General features: G+C 49.7%; 1 protein-coding gene and 1 long non-coding RNA gene across 2 annotated transcripts; both read right to left on the reverse strand.

The window, feature by feature from the left end:
* Window positions 1-981: 981 nt before the first annotated feature.
* Window positions 982-4,774, reverse strand: LOC309857482 (spermatogenesis-associated protein 31A6-like; the record flags this gene model as incomplete). The annotated part of the gene is made up of 2 exons (XM_082750165.1): window positions 4,718-4,774; window positions 982-4,477 (listed from the first exon to the last, which is right to left on the reverse strand). Exon 2 carries the CDS (start codon window positions 4,396-4,398, stop codon window positions 982-984), a length of 3,417 nt encoding a protein of 1,138 aa, XP_082606291.1. The 5' UTR covers window positions 4,399-4,477; window positions 4,718-4,774.
* A 674-nt stretch (window positions 4,775-5,448) lies between these two features.
* On the reverse strand, window positions 5,449-13,493 carry LOC309857483. Its single transcript, XR_014307732.1, has 3 exons — window positions 13,342-13,493; window positions 6,261-6,359; window positions 5,449-5,807 (listed from the first exon to the last, which is right to left on the reverse strand). It is a non-coding gene; the product is annotated as an uncharacterized lncRNA (long non-coding RNA).
* Window positions 13,494-14,114: the final 621 nt, after the last annotated feature.

The following is a 14,114-nucleotide window of genomic DNA, read 5'->3' on the forward strand; positions in this document are numbered from 1 at the left end:
CTTATCAAATTATGCAGAAATTAACTTCTCTGCCTGAAGGCCTTGCTGCCTCTGGGCACCTGTCTGTCTGTGTGGGAGCTCAGGTGGCTTCTGTACAACCCCCACCCCACTCCAACCCCCCCCACCCCTGGAATTGGCAGCTGCAGTGGGGCGCAGACCCTGCAGGGACAGCCCCAAGGCACATAGGTGGCAGTGGAACACCAAGGGTCTTCAGTCCTCACATCAGGCATGGGCACACTCTGTCACTTGACCTCCTTCCTGGCATCCCACCCTAAGAACCGGGACCCCTGCCCACAGCCACACTCCCTCAATCCCCCAAGAGGGGAAGGGGGTGCTGGTGGGCAGTCCCCTTCAGTGCCCTGGGCCTGGGCATTGGGTCCCTGGGGATCTCTGTGGCACGCCCCACACACCCTCAGCTCCGGGATCGAGCTTGTCCCTTGCGGCTCTGAGTGTGAGAAGAGGAGCTGAGGGCGCTAAGATGGGATTCTCTGGGGTGAGAAGGCTCCTAGGGTGGCCCTCCACTACTCCCCGCAGGAGACTGCAGGGGGTGGGGCAGGATTTCTCACCTCTGCCCTCAAGGCCAGCCATGTGTCTCCCAACTGCGGCCCCACTCTAATCTAGGATTCCATCCTTCCTAAAGCCTGTGAGGGATTTCTGCCTCGGCAAACCCTCCCTAAAGCCACACAATCTCCAGGTGGAGGGAGAGCAGGAGAGGATGGGCAGTGCGAGGTCCCAGTCTGGGTTTTGTTCACCTTGTCAAGGAAACTGAAGAAGAGGGAGGAAGGGGGTGGGGGTGGACCCCGAGATAAACCGTCCTCCAAGCCCCATTCATTCTGGAAGCCAAAGCAGGTCCTCGGGGAGAGAAGACCCTGATCCTTCCCTCCCACAACAGCAGGGCACACACAGAAGCCATCACCACTTATGAGGGGAAAAAAAAAATTTATTTTGGGGAAGCTAAGTAACTGTGGCATGAAGACGCCATTAGCCCATAGATGATGTACTAATGTGAGAAAAAAAAGTTTTTCTCTGCACCGTTTGTGTTTTTTCTTGGAGGAAAGTTGTCCTGCCAGGAAAGGCATTAGAAGCACACAGTCGCTGACCAGGTGAACTGTCTTTTTTAAGGAGGGAGTGCCTGGGGTAGTCGGCCTGCAGGGTGCGGCCTGAAGGGCCCGGCACCAGGGACCCATTCTGGCAGGGTCTGCTTGGGCACTCTGGCACCCTGGTGGGGAAGGGCCACTCGATGCACTTGGTCTTGTTGGCATAGTTCTGAGCCCTGGTGGTGCCCTGTGGACTCACTGTGTCCCTCATCACTCTCCTCTGCTCTTGGTAGGAGAGAAGTCTTTGGTAGCAGACATCGGGGTCTGCCAAAGCCTGGAGATCCTTTTTGCACCAGCCGACCTCTGGGATCCTGAGTCCCTGGTATGGCAAAACTTTCTCCTGTAAGATCTGCCTAACAGCCCTCACGACCATCTGAGCCTCCGCAGAAGCGCTGTCCATGGCTGACCTGCCCATGACTTGTCCCCGGCCCTGGGATGATGAAGCCTTGCCCTTTTGAATGGAATCTTCCAGTCCTCTACGTCTACTGGGAAAGAACCACTGGAGCAAGTGCATCATCCTTCTCCTGAAATAGTTTTCCGGAGGCGCCTCCTCCTTCTTCAGCAAGATCTCACAGGCCTTGCTTCCCGAGGCCTCTCTTGACTCCTTGCTCTGGGCTGGACGTCTCACTTCACTGATCTGGAGCAACTTCATTTCTGACAACCCTTTGGCAGGCTCTCTCAAGGGGGACCTCCTGGAGCTCTCTCTCTCCTCACAGGGGACACATGACTTCCTCAGGCTCTTACACTGGTGCTGCAGTCCCAGGGGTCCTAGCTGCCTGTGGGGGCTCTGCTCATGGGATCTTTGGCCATGCAGCACCTCAGAAGTAGATGTGTCTTCACTGGACCTGCTCTGGAAGCCAGACAGTGATCCCTGAGCAGCCAAGATGTTGGCAGCGAGGAACATGTTGGACTGACAGTCTTGAAAGAGACTCTCCGTCGCACAGTCTTGAAGGAGGACCCCAGTTTCACAGTCTTGAAGGAGCATGGTGGGGGTGGCATCACGAGGCCGGTTCTCTGACTCCATCAACTTCCGGGGCTCCGATCCCCTGCATTGTGCCTCAAGGCATAGCTCTTTGGGGTCTCGGATGACCAACTTTGTATGTTGTAGGGGGATGTCACTTTTCCCTGCAGACCCTGATCTCAGCTTGCCACGGAGGCCTTGGTTGTTGGCCAGCACACGGGGTTCTAAGGTGACTCCCCAGGCAGGGTCCTCCTTGAACTCCCCCACCTCCCCGGGCTCTTTGGCACTCAAATTCTGGGGCTCTAAGTTGACCTCTAGCATGGTCACGTCCCGTGAGGCCGAACCCCCATTAACCCTCCTTGGCTCCTTTGTGGCCGATCCTGGACTTGGACTTGACTCTAAGTTACTGTTTATAAGAGTCCTAGAGGCAGTCTCACTGTGCCAGATTCTGCCCACAAAGCTGTATGTGAAGGTCCGAGAAGGTGGCCTGGGCCCCTGTAGAGCCAAAGGACCACCCCCAGGTGAGGTCCCTTCCAGAGCCTGCTGGATTTCCTTACACGTAGGCTGGGGAGCACTGAGGGGACCTCCCCATGCGGCGTAAGACTCTTTCATCACCTCTCCTTGATAGGGCTGAGGAGGATTTCCCCCGAACTTGGTGCCCAAGCCAGCCTTGGATATGCAGGTGGCTGAGCGGGAAGGGAAGGACTGGGAAAGGATGAAGCCCTTCAACTTGAAGAGGTTTATAATCTTGAGAACCTTGAGGGGGAGGCCCCACCGGTGCTTCACCCTGAGCCTCATGATATGTGCTTCTAGCATCCGCTGAGCATATGGACTGAGGATGGAAAAATCATGGGAGGGTTCCCAGCACTTGGAAAGCACTGGCTTTCCCGGTTTCCCATGAGGGCGTGGCTTTCCAGGATGGTCCAAGGCATGGTGGGCAGCAAGCCTGGAAGGATGAACATCCAAAGGCATCTGACCCTCTCTGAACTGCCCCAACTTCCTGAAATGGTCTCTCAGGTCCTTCTCTGGGTGCTTCTCGACTGTGCTGCTCCTGGTGGGCTGATCCAGAGGGAGGGGCTGGGGCTGAGTCTGAGGTAGGGGTTGGGGCAGAGGCTGAGTCACAGGGAGGGGCTGGGGCTGAGTCAGAGAGAGGGGCAGAGGCTGAGTCACAGGGAGGGGCTGGGGCTGAGTCAGAGGGAGGGGCAGGGGCAGGGGCTGATCCAGAAGGAGGGGCTGGGACTGAGTTAGAGGGAGGGGTTGGGGCCGAGCCGAAGGGTGATTTAAGTCATGGGTCAGGGAGAGGCTTGGAGTCACGTTGCCTTGAATCTGGAGTGGCAAGGCATGAGAGAGCTCATTGAATATGACAGACGGGAACTCCAGTGGGGGATCAGTCACTCTGAGAGTGGCCACCAGGGACTCGCTGTGCAGAAAGGGGAGACCCCAGAAGAGCTGGAGGCATTTCTGCTCCAAATTGTCCCTTGGAATCTTGGGATGTGGGGGCTTCTCAGGGCCAAGCAGCTGTTTTGCTTTGCCCCTCATGCTCCAGAAGGATGGGCGGCCCATGGTGTCCTGCCTGTCACCTGGGGACTTGAACATTCTCCCGAAAGAGGTCAGCTGGTATTTTGACCTTTCTTTCTTGTCCTCCCTCCAAGACTTCAGTTCTTTTGTCTTGGCAGTTAGTATCTCCAGAATCTTCTGGACGTCCGGTTTGATGGAAGGGGGGATCTTAGTCTCTTCCTGTTTGTGTGTGGGGTCTCCCCAGAACAAGGCTTCTGGTGGGCCATGGGACACAGGCGCTTGATGGGACTCCAGGCGTGTTGAGGTGGACAGGTTCCAGGCATTGGCAGCCGCTTGCCACCAGGACAGGGCCGAAATGGGGCAGTGTGAGCGGGCCAGGCCCGAGATGGCTGGGACAGGAGAAGCTGACCTGTCAGCTGACCAGGGCGTGTGTGGAGCCGAGCTCTGTGGGATGGGGAACGGCAGGGATGCCCTTGAGTCACACTGAGGGAGAGTCAAAGGAGAGTCCGGCCACTCTGGGGCCAAGGAGGCTGTCAGAGGCCCAGGGGAGGCCTCTGAAGAAGGGAGACATGGTGGGGAAGGAGGAAGAGCAAGTGGCTGGTGTGGAAAGCCATCCCGGGGGAGGAAAGGCTCTGCTAGCCAGGAAGTAGTCAGGGAGGAGTGTGAAGCAACAGCAATTGAAGAGGACATTGGTCCTGCTGGCAGGGTGGAGGCCAGAGGCTGAGGGGACCCCGTCAGTGGAGTTAGGGCAGGTGATGGGGCCACAGCGGGAGCAGCATCTTTCAGAGGCTCCCTGCATGGCTGACGGGCTCTAGCTGGCATCCCTCGGCGCACCTGTCCAGGGGCTGCTTGACGTAAGAACTGGTGAAAGCCCCCCTGGCCAGAGAGCCTCTCCAGGTGGCTGTGGGAGACAGGAGGCATGAGCTGCTGCTGTAGCAGTTGGGGCTGGGAGCAGTCCCCATGGCCCTCCACGCCCCATGCCCACATCACAATGCTCCTGCTGTCCCTCAGCCCCGGGCTTTGGTCACAGTCTGTCCCCACAGCTCCTCCCAGCCCCTGCAAACAGACCCAGAGGCAGCCTAGGGGTCACACCATAGACTCGGGAAGGCCCACGCAGGGGAGAAGGGGGCAGATTCTTTACCTTTCCAGAAGGGAGAATAGGTCCTGAACCTCTTCTAGATTCTTCAGAAATTCTCTGAAACCTGGAAGCAGGAGACTGGGTCACAGCAGAAGACAGGGTCCAGGGATCTTACAGGAGGTTGGGTACAATGTCCCTTTAGGGGAGACCTTAGGGGGATTGGACTTGGGAGCCCCAAACAGCACTGTCCAAGGCCACATGCTTGCATGGAGATTACAGGATTCATGATGGGGATCGCTTTGTCTTTTCCAAAGTGCTTCCTCATTCATGAGCTTGCTGGGGGAAGAAGGACTACTGTAGCCTCCAGAGGAATCTAAGCAGAGTTGAACAGCTTGTCCACAGTGGGAGTGGGAGGTCCCGCACCCAGTCCAGGCCCTGGGGTGCCTGGTGAAGGATATCAGTTTCCAGCCCCTCGGGGCTTCGTTCTGGTGCAGAATCTGGGAAGCCTGCGGGTTCATTCTCCCTCCTCAGAGCCCCCAACCCCCACCCAGGGCTCTGTTTCCTGAGGGATGGGCTTAGGCTCTGGTGTCCTGGAGATGGTGGTACTGGGCTTTCAGAGCGGGGGGCACAGTGTAACTGGGGCACGCAGGGGTGAGTGACGGACACTCACCTTTCATGGTCTGATATTTGATTCCATTGCTCCTTCTCCGTGGCTCCACTTGGTACTGAGATAAAAAAACACGGGGAGGCTGGGACCCCCACCCCAGCAGCAGATGACCCAATGCTCAGGGGCCTGACCTCTGCTAGAGAGGCAGCTCTTAACCTCCGGTCCTTAGTCACCGGTCACTGTGTTTGGGACGTTGCCCTGGACCCCTCCACCACACCTGGACTCCGACCCGAGATCTTCAGGGAGAAATCCTCATGTCCCTCTAACCATTGGCTGGTCTGGCTTGTCCTGGATGGATGGTGCTCTACTCTCTCCTGAGAATACCCATTCTATTCTTTCCAATTTCAGGAGTCTCTCCAGTGACTTGGAAAAGTGGAAAGAATAATAGAAAAGATGATAGAGTTACACTCTGCTGGCTCTGGGCCAAGGGTTCCTTACCTTCCTGCTCTTCCTATGTTTCTTGCCTCGTGGTGAGGACGGATCAGGCTGGAAATACGAAAGTATGAAGACGAAGAGCCCCAGTCCGCACACAAAGGCAAAGATGGCATTAACTGCCCAGAGAGTGGGACTGGAGCTCAGCCAACCATCCGTAAGGAATTCCTGAGGGAAGAGATAATTCTCCATCTCTGGAGAATTATCTCTTCCCTCTGGAAAGAATTATTTTCCAATCGCACTGCTGCCCTCAGGTAACTGAGCCCTGAGAGTTAGTGACTGATCGCACTGCTGCCCTCAGACAACTGAGCCCTGGGTGTGTCCATACAGACACAAGCCCCATGCCCACATCACAGAGCTGTGGTCTGGTCACAAAGGGCCATTGAGGGCAGGTAAGGGACACAAGTAGCCAAGCCACATCCCCTCTCCACTGCAAGCCCTGTAGCTCTGTCATCCCTCCACCCTCCCAGGCCTGACACTCCTACCCGCTCACTGTGCTAGACAGACCTTTGTCAATTTGCCTTTCATCCTGCATGAAGCTCAGAGAATACCTGTTCCCCTTGAGATCTCCAGTTGTGCTCCATCAGTTTCATAGCTTTTAAAAATCTGTGGAGATATCACATTACACCAGTTAGAATGGCCAAAATTAGCAAGACAGGAAACGTGTGTTGTAGAGGATATGGAGAAAGGGGAACCCTCTTCCACTGTTGGTAGGAATGCAAGTTGGTGCAGCCACTTTGGAGAACAGTGTGGAAATTCCTCAAGAAATTAAAAATAGAGCTACCCTCTGACCCTGCAATTGCACCACTCGGTATTTACCCCAAAGATACAGATGTAGTGAAAAGAAGGGCCATCTGACCCCAATGATTATAGCAGCAATGGTTACGGTCGCCAAACTGTGGAAAGAACCAAGATGCCCTTCAGCGGGCAAATAGATAAGGAAGATGTGATCCATATACACTATGGAGTTTGATGCCTCCATCAGAAAGGATGAATACCCAACTTTTGTATCAACATGGGTGGGACTGGAAGAGATTATGCTGAGTGAAATAAGTTAAGCAAAGAGAGTCAATTATTTGTGGAGCGTAACAAGTAACATGGAAGACATGGAGAGACAGAGAGGAGAAGGGAGTTGAGGGACATTGGAAGGGGAGGTGAACCATGAGAGACTATGGACACTGAAAAACAACCTGAGGGTTTTGAAGGGGCAGGGGGTGGGAGGATGGGGGAACCAGGCGGTGGGTATTGGGGAGGGCACGTATTGCATGGAGCCCTGGGTGTTGTGAAAAAACAATGAATACTGTTACACTGAAAAAAAAAAAAGGAAAAAAAATCTGGAGTTGTCCTTGGAATTTTGGTTAATTCCAGGAACTTTTATCCTCTGTCTGTAGCTCCAGTCTCCCTACATAATATGTTCTTTCCTTGCATCACCCTAGTACAAAAGAAACTCAAATTTCTTCTGTGCTTCTTTAGCCATGTACATTTTGAAAACACCTTAAGATGTTTTATTTCAATTAATCTTCACTAACTTCAGATAGAGGGACTTAGAAAATTAATGACTATTCAAAATTTACAAAGCTGAGGAAGTAGGTAAGGACTTCCAAATGACTTTACATTTCTCCCAGGCTTGCAGTGAACTGCTACTGACAGACCAAGTTTCTCAACATTCACGTTGGTGTCTAGAAAGTAGCCTCAGTTCTGAGAATGTCTTGGGTATGGAGTGTTTTGCTGACACCACGGAAAGCGGCCTGTGTGGTGATGTCATGCCTCTGCCCATGGGTTCTGACTAGGGTAGGGCTGTGAGTTAGAGCCATCGCTTTTGAAAATGCTTCACCATGATCTGGGCCAGGCTGAAGAGAGCACGCCTGTTGAAAGAGTGATTCTGCTGCCAGAGCTAGAGAAAACCTGCCATTTTGTAGTAATAAAAAATGGGGACCAACCCAGTCCTGTAGAGTGGAAGGTGTGTGCTCTGCAGTATCATGCTCAAGTTACAGTGCTACTGAGGAAGAGATAAAAGCGACTTGCAGAAAAATTGTGAAGGATGGTTGCATTTGTTCTATTTTTGAAACTATACAAAATAAAATACGATTTAGCAATGCATTTAATTTGGTAAAAACATAAAGTAACACAGAGAATAGCGAACAGGACTGATAGACAGGGGGAGGGATGTACAGAGGACTCCAAAGCTGTGGGTGATACTGCATTTCTTAGAACGGTTGGGATGTGTATGGGTTTCTTTTCCTTATTCCTTACATCTTCTATATAATTCATAAATGTCAGCTTGCAACTTTTAAACACTAAGATACACTAAAATGTAAACAACCCCTTTGGAAATAAAATTAGACATAGCAAAAATGAAATGGCCAACAGGAAGGGAGGAGAAAAACCGATTGTAAGACGTTTTGTCCCCTGCAGGGGTCTTTGTTGCCAAGACCTTAAAGAGCCCAGTGTGACTTTCAGTTTTGAAACCTCCCCACTGCCCTGTTTATGACAAGCTGAATCCAACTAAGGTCACTTTCTGATGGTTCCCAGACCTAAAAGAACAAGATGCAGGCTTTTGATTCTTAGTGGATGGTACTTGCTTCCTCCTAGGCTGGAGATTTTTAGCAGCAAATGAAGGTATTGGGCTGTGGCTGTTAGCAGGCTGCATTCTGACTGTGCCAGGCAGCAGGGCCTGGGTCCGGCTGGCCCACCACCAGGGCTTGTGGAACAAGCGGTTTCTGTGGTTCTGTGGAACAAGTGCTTTCTGTGACTTTACAGAAAACAGATCAGACCAGGCCTCACACTTGGGGATGGATTTTATTAAATCAAAGAACAGGAGGTGAAAATGTATTTGAATTTAAGCCAGGGACTTTCAGGCTAACAAGCCCTGAGCCTGACAAGTGATGGAGAAAAAGGAGCTTTTCATAAATAAAGCATGGTGGAAAGTAAGCATTTGAGAGATATAGCAGCTTTTGGAGAAAATTAGATGGGGCTTTCATGTTTGGAGTATTTTGCTTGTTCAGTTATAAACACTGGTCTACATATTTAGGTATAATGTGTATCTTTTTGTAAGAAAAGCACAATATTTCCATGTATTTACACTGGGCAGACATCTGAAGTGCACTATTACATGCTTGGTTTTGACACTGATGTTCACAGAGATGGACTCCATTCCTGTTTTCCTCTTCCGTGTGCTTCACCTGATACATAATAAAATCTCCAATGATAGAACACAGGGTGTACCACCCTGCCTTTTCTGTGATGAATGCCAAGGTTTGAGAAATGTTTTACCTGGGAGTGCTCACTCAACAACTCAGGTTGAAGCACTGAGCACATCTGTGCCTGTGTCTTTTATTCAAATCCGGGAAGGTCAGTTGAGGTCCTGCCCAAACTCTGGGCCGGAAAGACGCAAACCCCAGAGTCTAAGACATTCCCTGAAATAGACAAGAACTCCCAAATGGTTCTGCATTTCTCCCAGGCTTCAATGAAACCTTCTTAATATTCATGTTAGTATCTAGAGAAGGAGTTTAGCTTCCAATATAAATATTTTTTGTAAATCCAGTTCGGTGAGACCTGGAGGATTTTTGTGGTCCCTTTCACTACACAGAGGATGCTTCTGCTTCATATCCTCTCTAGCCTGTTATCTTTCTAGGATTAGTGAAGTTGCAACTACTCTGCCTCCTATCTGAGTCTTCCATTGACAGAGCGAACTGCACACAGTGGAGGATATGATAAGGTGTTTCAATCATCAGACTGGCTAAGCTAAAAAATGCTGGGGAAGGAGCAGGATCACAGGTGCTCTCATATGTCCTGGTGAGGTGTGAGTGGTGGTCATCAACTCCAGAATATTCCAGGAGGAGCTGTTGAATTTTAAAAATGGGCTTACGTTCATGTTCTCAGAGCACTGGAAAGTATGGTGCACAGAAAAGGAAACCAGCAACATGATGAAGACAACCTACCAAATTATCCCAGGATCAGAGTGGGATATGCACAAAAGTTTCAACAATTTGGGTTATTGTCATCTTTAATTGACAAGGAAGTTACAGTCCCTCCCTAGATATGATGTTGGGAGATTTTCTTTTTTAAGATTTTATTTATTCAATTGAGAAACAGAGAGACAGAGACAGAGAGTACAAACAGGGGGGACAGGCAGAGGGGGAGGGAAAAGCAGACTTCCCACTGAGCTGGGATGCCTTCACAGGGCTGGGTCCCAGGATCTAAAGATGAGACAGAGGCAGACACTTAACCATCTGGCCCTGAACCCCCATTAGGAAATTTTTAGGAAATGGCACTGATTAGCTCCTTGGATCCTCAGAAGTCCAAGCAAGTTGAAGTGAACCTGAAGCAGGCTGTATTAGGACATTGGATCGTGCTGAATGTCAAGTTGATAAGACCTGTTCTATTACATCAAGGCATTTGTAGATTCTGATTCTTCCACTTTAAAGAAAACAAATGATGCATGTCTCCTCCTTGACAGTGAGATAGTCAGTGGTATTTGTAGGGGGCAGGAGCAGGAAGTCGCCAGGACTCCTTTCTCTGCCAATGTTTACACCCCATTACAGCAAGTTTCCTTTAAAATGCACTTCTGTGGGCCAACTTGACTCCGACCAACTCCCTGGCCCCAGCGACCCCAGCTACAATCACTTGCCCGACTGGCTGGTCACGTGTGTTTCCACCTGCGCCATTGGTTACATGAAAGTATGGGTATGCTGTCTGGTCACGCTTTTTGGATCACAGTGGTGCTCTTCCTTCTCTGAAGAACACAGAATGCAGAGCGTGAGTTTCCCCAGGTCTGGTGTGAAAATGGATAAATCTGTGCTGTGGCTACATTCCCTCTACCCCTTTTTAAAAATGGCCAATGTGAGCCAGAAAGGGACTGAAACTAGTTCCTAATACAGTTTCACTTAAAAAATTATTTTGAGCAAATGTGTGCTTTTCTGAAGCTCCTACAGGTTCTTGCAGCTTTATTCAACAGCATAAACCCATGGGTCACCCCCAGTTTTTCCATGATGCTAAGTGCTGACTGTCCCTTCAGGTGGTACATAATATATGAAATGGAAAACAGTACTTAAACTCTTCAAAGATTATTGCTTTAATAAAAATGTGCAATTTACCTAATACTGAGCTCTGGCCTTCTCTCTAAACACACCTGGGAAGATAAGCCGTAGTCCACGGCTTGGCCCCTGAGCCATGTCCTTAAGTAGACAACACCCCACAGATACCATCACAGTCACAGCCAAATTGACAAGAAATCCTGAAGCACCAGAAATTGCCTTAGCAATGCATTATCTGATGCCGGTTCATGGCTTCTGCCTGTTTTCATGTTCATGCTCTATGTAACAGCATTCATTCCATACCTGTGCCATAAATATTCATAAGAAGCCCAATGAGCAAGTAACAGAAAGTGTCCTTGGAAATATTTTCCAAGGGCACATTTTTTAAAAAGGCAACAGATCCCCCCCCCACGGAGTTTGGCCTGTTTTGGAGGTTGGGTTGTTTTCCACTTTCTTCATTATCATTTTGAAATCTGAGATGTAATGATGACTCACTGGCCTTTCACTTTGTTTAGCCCTGCAGCCTTTCTTATCATTCTTTTTTTAAAAAAGATTTATATATTTATTTGGGGAGAGTGATAGAAAGTACAATGGAGGGGGGAGGAGCAGAGAGAGAGAGAGAATCTTCAGCTGACTCCCTGCTAAGTGCTGGTTAGCCCAGCTGACCCTGAGATCCTGACCTGAGCTGAAATCAAGAGTCAGGCACTTAACCCACTGAGCCATCTAGGTTGAGTATCAGCCAGCCACGGGTGTCCACATTTATTTCTTTGTTACGCATCTCCACCCTGCTCAATCTGACCCACTTCTTATGCTGATCAGATCTCCCAACCGTCCTGGGAACAGCTGATCCCAGAGCCATGCGCCCTGGCCCAATGTGAGTCGCCTGGCTTCCGAGCTTCCTAACCAGGCTCTTCTCCGTGAGAGGATACTGCACTAGGATGGGGCTGAGAGTCATTCTTAAGAATCACAATTGTGGCTGACACTGCTATTCTTTATGCTCAGGCTCAGGCTGAGTGTGTGACAGATGGTCTGTCAGCAATTCTCTGAAGGAAAGAGAACCACCCCTGAGTTCTTCAGTGGGTAGCTCTCTGCCAGAGGATCAAATCCAGACTGGCCTGCTCAGAGTTTGGAGAAACCCAGCATCCTGGCTCCATTGCCTCCAGGAGAAGCAAATCCCATGCTCATGTTTTGTTGATGTCTGGCTATATGTCCCTTCTTAGTTGCAGTTGTGTATGATTCTTATTTGTTTAATTTTATTCTTATGATCACTTTGCCTACTACTTCATGCAGTTACTGGATTTTCATTTTGTTTATTTTTTTCTGGGTTTTGGTATATAGCCTAGTCCTTTTCTATACTTTCTTTTAAGGTGCTTGTTGAGAATTTACTAGAAACTTCCGTTAGAATTTTTATAATTAATAGCCAAGACACATGCCAATAATTTCTGAGTAAATAGGATGCCCATCTTCCATTCCTTATTCATCATTTTCTTAATTACAAATGGGAAGTACTTTCTGTAGTAGGGTTTCAGAATGTGTATGTGTGTTTACTGAGAGAGAAAAAGAGAAAGAGACAGAGAAAGAGATTTATTTTAAAGAATTTGCTGACTTTGAAAGCTGGAATGTTTGAACTCTGCAGATTGGATGCAGACCAATTTGAGTCTGATCCCTGCCTGGAGGCAGAACTCCTTCACACTTGGGGACCTCAATCTTTTCTTTTAAGACCTTCACCTGATTAGATGAGGCCCACACACGTTACAGAGCATAATCTGCTTTTCTCAAAATTTAAGTAAAAATCACATATAAAAAAAATACCTCTGCAGTTACATCCAGACCTGTATTTGATCAATTATCTGGATCCTCTGACCTACATAAGTTGTCACATAGAATTAACCATCACAAACGTGCATCGTATGTTCTCTGATAAGGGACCAAGAGAAGGAAGAAAACAGATGGATCAACACAAAAATACTCATAACAAAATAGGGAAGAAATACTCATAAGAATTAGAGTCCTATAATGCCCGGGTGACTGAGTTGGTTAAGCTTCCGACTCTTGGTTTTGGCCCAGGTCATGATGTCAGTGTCCTGACACTGAGCACCACATGGGGCTCTGTGCTCAGCATGGAATCGCTGAAGATTCTTTCTCCCTCTGCCTCTGTCCCGCCCAACACTTGCACTCTGAACAAAGAAACAAATGAACAAAATCTTATGAAAAGAAGAATTAGAGTCCTTATTTCTGTAACTGGTCACATGGTCATAGCTGGTATTTTACCTGCTACTTTGGCTGCTCATTCTACATTACATTCACTGTGAACAAGCACCTCAGCTGGTCATAATTCTTTATCTGGTGGAGTGACCCAACCCTTCATTCCTGAGTTTTATGGACTACCAGTAGTTCTGCCTGGATTGGACAGCTGTCTTTTTTCACTGACTTTCATACCAGGTCTTGCTGCCTCAAAGGAATCTCTTATACTACAGACATGCCCTCCATTTCCTCCACGGTGGATTAGCAGTCTCATTTTTCTGCGTAGTCAGGATCATTAAACACCTTACCTCTCATGATGCCATCTGTGAAGAGATAAGGATTTGGGCAGAAAGCTCCTGTGAATTGGCCGAGAAACACCCAGCAAACACGCTTCATGTGCTACAAGTCTGCAGTGCCACCTTCTGGGCCTGGCCTGGGATCCCGAGTTCCACCAGCTTGAACCCTGTGAGAAAGCCCTCAGTGAGTCAGGAGCTGGTAAGGCCACCACCTCCTGCTACTCAGCCTCCTGGGGGTACCCTCCCTCGCTCAGGCAGATGGGACCTGGGCCTTCACACTCACTTAGATTTTCAGCCTTCCTTTTCCAGGGTCCTGTCCATCGAGCCCTCCAGTTGAGGAACCCTGAGTCACACCCCATGGGTCCACATGTCAACCAGGAGGAAATGGTTCCTTTCAGAGCTGTGGAATACTGTCAGAAACTTTCATGTCCACACTGAGGCCATCCCCAACCATTGGTGCCACACTGGGCCGAAGCGTCAGAGGCTGACGCCCGGCCACACTCCCTACCTCAACTGTGCGCCTGGAAAGCTCCCCTGCACAGGGGCCCTCGGTTGGGCAGCATGGAGACAGTGCGGTTTGAATAGTCACCCAACACTGGCTAATTTTCATGAGCTCTCTGCCTAAATCGATATAGTTATCGATTTGGGCAGAAAGCTCATGAGAATTGGCTGGAAAACCTGTGGCGAATTCACTTCATGCACCACATGTCTGCAGGGCCACCCCCTGGGCCTTTCACAGGATCTTGAGTTGTCCCTGCTCGAACCCTGCCAGTAAGCCCACAGTT

The sequence above is a fragment of the Mustela nivalis genome (assembly GCF_964662115.1).
Source record: "Mustela nivalis genome assembly, contig: HAP1_SCAFFOLD_760, whole genome shotgun sequence".
Classification (NCBI taxonomy): Eukaryota; Metazoa; Chordata; class Mammalia; order Carnivora; family Mustelidae; genus Mustela; species Mustela nivalis.